The sequence below is a fragment of the Dipteris shenzhenensis genome, chromosome 18 (assembly GCF_047967505.1).
Source record: "Dipteris shenzhenensis isolate YYH24624 ecotype China chromosome 18, Dip_SZ_1.0, whole genome shotgun sequence".
Classification (NCBI taxonomy): Eukaryota; Viridiplantae; Streptophyta; class Polypodiopsida; order Gleicheniales; family Dipteridaceae; genus Dipteris; species Dipteris shenzhenensis.
Window position 1 is genome coordinate 49255643 of NC_141613.1, and position 4135 is coordinate 49259777.

The 4135-nt window shown below is 44.6% G+C and overlaps 1 protein-coding gene across 1 annotated transcript; it reads right to left on the reverse strand.

Moving 5' to 3' along the window:
• Positions 1-1443: 1443 nt before the first annotated feature.
• LOC147891355 (flavonoid 3',5'-hydroxylase 1-like) lies at positions 1444-2805 on the reverse strand. Its single transcript, XM_087390052.1, has 2 exons — positions 2328-2805; positions 1444-2233 (listed from the first exon to the last, which is right to left on the reverse strand). Exons 1-2 carry the CDS (start codon positions 2745-2747, stop codon positions 1634-1636), a joined length of 1020 nt encoding a protein of 339 aa, XP_087246178.1. The 5' UTR covers positions 2748-2805; the 3' UTR covers positions 1444-1633.
• Positions 2806-4135: the final 1330 nt, after the last annotated feature.

Genomic DNA, 4135 nt, shown 5'->3' on the forward strand with positions numbered 1-4135 from the left:
GCTATTAGGGAAAATAATCAAAACCCCAATATACCTTATCGATGCTTTTGAATAATTCTAGGAAGTTGCTAAATTGACATGACATAAAAGTGTCCTAGGACATTTTTATGTCCTTCTACCAAATTAGTGTTAAGATAATGTTTTCTTTGATTTAGAACAATAGAGAAAAGCTAGAGGACTTTGTAGTCTTTGTGACTGGGCTAAAAAGTTTATGCATGGTCGTTTTTTTCCCCCAGAAGACAATTGATGAAGGCATCTAGAGTCTTTTCTTTTGCTTGCCTCGTAGTAACCTACGGTTTCCCCCCTAGTGGTATGCATGTGAGATGTCGGATCGTAGAGAATACAAGGCATTTCTTTGACTAATTGATGTCATGCAAGCATTTTCTTAGAATATTAATTCCAATATTGGCCCACTGAGATGAATGATGGTAGATCAGTGATGATGACTAGAGGGCATCAGTGTTTGAGAAGATGATTGAATGGGAATGATGTTAGAGGTCAATAGTCATCAAACAAGGACATAATTTTTTTTAATTATTTGAATGTTTGATCCTCCCGATATTCATCAGTGACTAGGGGGCAACAGTGTTTGAGAAGACGATTCAACGAGGATGATCTTAGAAATTAATAGTCAGCAAACAAGGACATCATTTTTTTAAATTCTTTGAATGTTTCATCCTCCCAATATTCATGTTGACATCTTCCAATTCATGTCCTCTTAAATTTTCATATGGACTCTCAAGGTTAATGTTATAACTTAAAGCTCTCACAACTACCACCCTCTATTTAATAAGATTGTCTTTGTTAGCAAGTAGTAAATCATGCAAGCATTTTCTTAGAAGATTAATTCCAATATTGGTCCACTGAGATGAATGATGGTAGATCAGTGATGATGACTAGAGGGCATCAGTGTTTGAGAAGATGATTGAATGGGAATGATGTTAGAGGTCAATAGTCATCAAACAAGGACATAATTTTTTTTAATTATTTGAATGTTTGATCCTCCCGATATTCATCAGTGACTAGGGGGCAACAGTGTTTGAGAAGACAATTCAACGAGGATGATCTTAGAAATTAATAGTCAGCAAACAAGGACATCATTTTTTTAAATTCTTTGAATGTTTTATCCTCCCAATATTCATGTTGACATCTTCCAATTCATGTCCTCTTAAATTTTCATATGGACTCTCAAGATTAATGTTATAACTTAAAGCTCTCACAACTACCACCCTCTATTTAATAAGGCTGTCTTTGTTAGCAAGTAGTAAATAAGCTTGTGTAATCCTTCGGAAATATCATAATTTTTGGAGAAGAAGTGTGCCAACTCTTCCCCTACACAACTCTGTGGTTATGGCTAAATACAAAGTACTATGTGAAGAATACAAAGTGAGATGTGCTTAATGCAAATTGCTATGTGCTAAATTCAATATTTTAAAGATAAAACAAAAACAAATCCAAATCTTTGTTAATAAAACATATCCTTCGTTAAAAGAGCTACCTGTAGTTTTAGTGCCTCTTATTGTATTTAGCAGCACCATACATGGTAAGGAGGCGAACCATTGGTTGGATGCTTACCTCGTATAATTCTAAGGAGGTGAACCATTGGTTGGATGCTTATTAGATGGGCAACGACCTACGCAAGTCTGGGAGTGGGGATGGCACGTAAGGGAACAGCCAAGGACAAAACTGTTTCGAGCTTTTCCTGCATGTCCAGACGTTCAGGCACACGCCAATCAAAACAGTGTACCAGATTGGCTATGACGAGAGGGACGAGCACTAGAGCGAGTGGCATCCCTGGGCAACCGCGCCTCCCTGACCCGAAGGGCAGTAGCTCGAAGTGTTGCCCCCTCACATCCACTGCGCTTCCCACAAACCTCGACGGCACAAACTCCTCCGCTCTCTCCCACGTTGCCTCGTCCCTCCCTATCGCCCACATGTTTATGAACACACTCGTGCCTGCAGGGATCGCGTACCCCGCCGCTTCACACCTCTCCTGGGCTGTATGTGCCAGCGTTGTCGCCCCTGCTGGGTGCAGCCTTAACGTCTCCTTCACCACTGCTTGCAAATATGGTAGCTTCGGCAGATCGCTCTCCCGTAGCAGCCGCCTCTCCTCTCCCACCGCCTCATCCATTTCCTCCCGCACCTTCTTCAGCTCCTCCGGGTTCCGCAGCAGCTCCGCTACCGCCCATTCTACCGTGACGCTCGTCGTATCGACCCCGCCCGTGAACATCTCCTGGTATGACGATGATGAGAATTAGGTGCCCGCATCGCAAGAAAAAATTAACAAAGAATCCCCAACGACATACCCATACGTATAATTAATTTACCCAGACAACGGCCTTGATCGAATCCAGTGCCTGTGCGTCATGCCCTCCCGTCTTCTCCAACAACACGTCCACAAAATCCGGTGTCGACCTTCTTGCTGCATCACTCCTTAAACGCTCTTTTACGATCCTGCTCATGAAGTCGTCCAAGTGCTCATGAACTCGACGCATGCGACGCTTGGTCAGCAGGTCCAGCCATCCCAGCCAGGGGATGTAGTCTCCTATCAGTGTAGAAAGTAATACAGTATTGAACTCGTGCAACAGGTCGTGCAGCTCTCCGCCCGGGCCAGTTGCCCAGTCCACCAACGTTGTCGAGAAAGCTAGGCGAGACACGATATTGCCGGCCATCGTAGCCGCACATTTGCTCAGCTCGAGTACATATCCTTCGCCTTTACTAGCCTTGAGCTCTATATATTGTATCATACGAGCAACCTCCTCGTACCTCACATTTTCGCAGTCTTGAAGCCTTTTTTGAGAGAAAAGTTGCAAGCTGAAGAGCTTCCGGACCTCCCTCCAGTTGTGGCCGTAGGGTGCGAAAGCAATACTGTTCGCTTGTCCATACAGCAAAGCCTCAGGCATTCCTGAAACAGGACGATCGGAAAAGGATTTGTCGTGAGTCATCAAGAATTCCTTAGCGAGGGAAGAGGAGGATATGATCAGAGCCGGGAAAGAGCCTAGACGCAGGGAGAAGATAGGCCCGTATTGGCGGGAGAGATGAGTGTAGGTGCGATGAAGAGTGGCAGAGTTAGCTCCGAGGAGCTGGGGCAGGTTGCCGAGGATTGGCCAAGGTCGAGGGCCTGGGGGAAGCTTTGATTTGCGGGTTACAGACTGGTGAAATGAAAAAAAGACTAAGATGAGCAAGGTGGGGAGGAGAATTGCGGCTGCTAGTGTGAAGGCGCTCCACATGAGAGGAAGAAGCTCCATAGCTGTGCAGCTGGGGTTGTCTTGAGGTGGTGAGAATGGCTCAAGCGCTGGGTCTTTTATGGTCTTAGGGACATGCCAGGTGGCAACGCGGGAACATTTTCTTGCTTAAGCGCGTTTACAGTGAGGGAACATTTTCTTGCTTAAGCGTGTTTACAGTGATTGAGTGTTCAATTTTCAATGGCACGGAATGGTTGAGTGTTCAACTCGAGAGGGTCTTAGCTGCCCACGTTTGGGCAGACTGCATGATTTTAGGGGCCGATTGGGCCTGGCAGGTGGGCAAGCTAGTGGTATGTAAAGAGCCTAAGAAAATGGCGAGTGGCATCTACCAAGAGTGATTTTGTTATGCGTGACATGCGGCAATGCAAGGCATTTTTTCTCCATTTTTTGAATTCGAGCATTCAATGTTAAGTGTATCAACGAGTGAGCCATCTTAGAGGAGTTGGCACATTATGGATCACTTTTATTCCCAAGTTATTCCTCATTTGTTTGTGCATAGCTTAATGTTTTACACAAAGGCTTTTATTTTTTATTTTGAATTCACATTGGAGAGCACATTTCTTTCTAACCCTTTAAGCTTTTCCACACACTTGAGCCTTACCACTAAGCTATAAAGCACTATAATATGCCTATTGGAACCATGCAATTTACAAATGGCCTCTCCTTCCCTCCCCAATCTAGTGGCTCCTCCCTCTATAATGCCCCCATTTATTAAAGTCCCCCGCTCGATTAAGTGGCAAGCCTCCCCTCCCCCCTTTGTTCTTTTCCCCCTTTAGTTCAATCATGCACTTGCCCTCTTCTCTTTCACCCCCCCCCCCTTTATTCATTTTCCCATTTAGTTCAATCATGCTCTTGCCCTCTTCTCTTTCACCTGTGACCCCTCTTCTTTT

What these genes read in the sequence shown, in the direction of transcription:
- LOC147891355 (XM_087390052.1), bottom strand. Translation starts at nt 2,747, where the DNA reads ATGATACAATATATAGAGCTCAAGGCTAGTAAAGGCGAAGGATATGTA. An exon ending in CGATCAAGGCCGTTGTCTGG is followed by an intron (nt 2,234 to 2,327) that starts GTAAATTAATTA and finishes TCGTCATACCAG; the next exon opens with GAGATGTTCACGGGCGGGGT.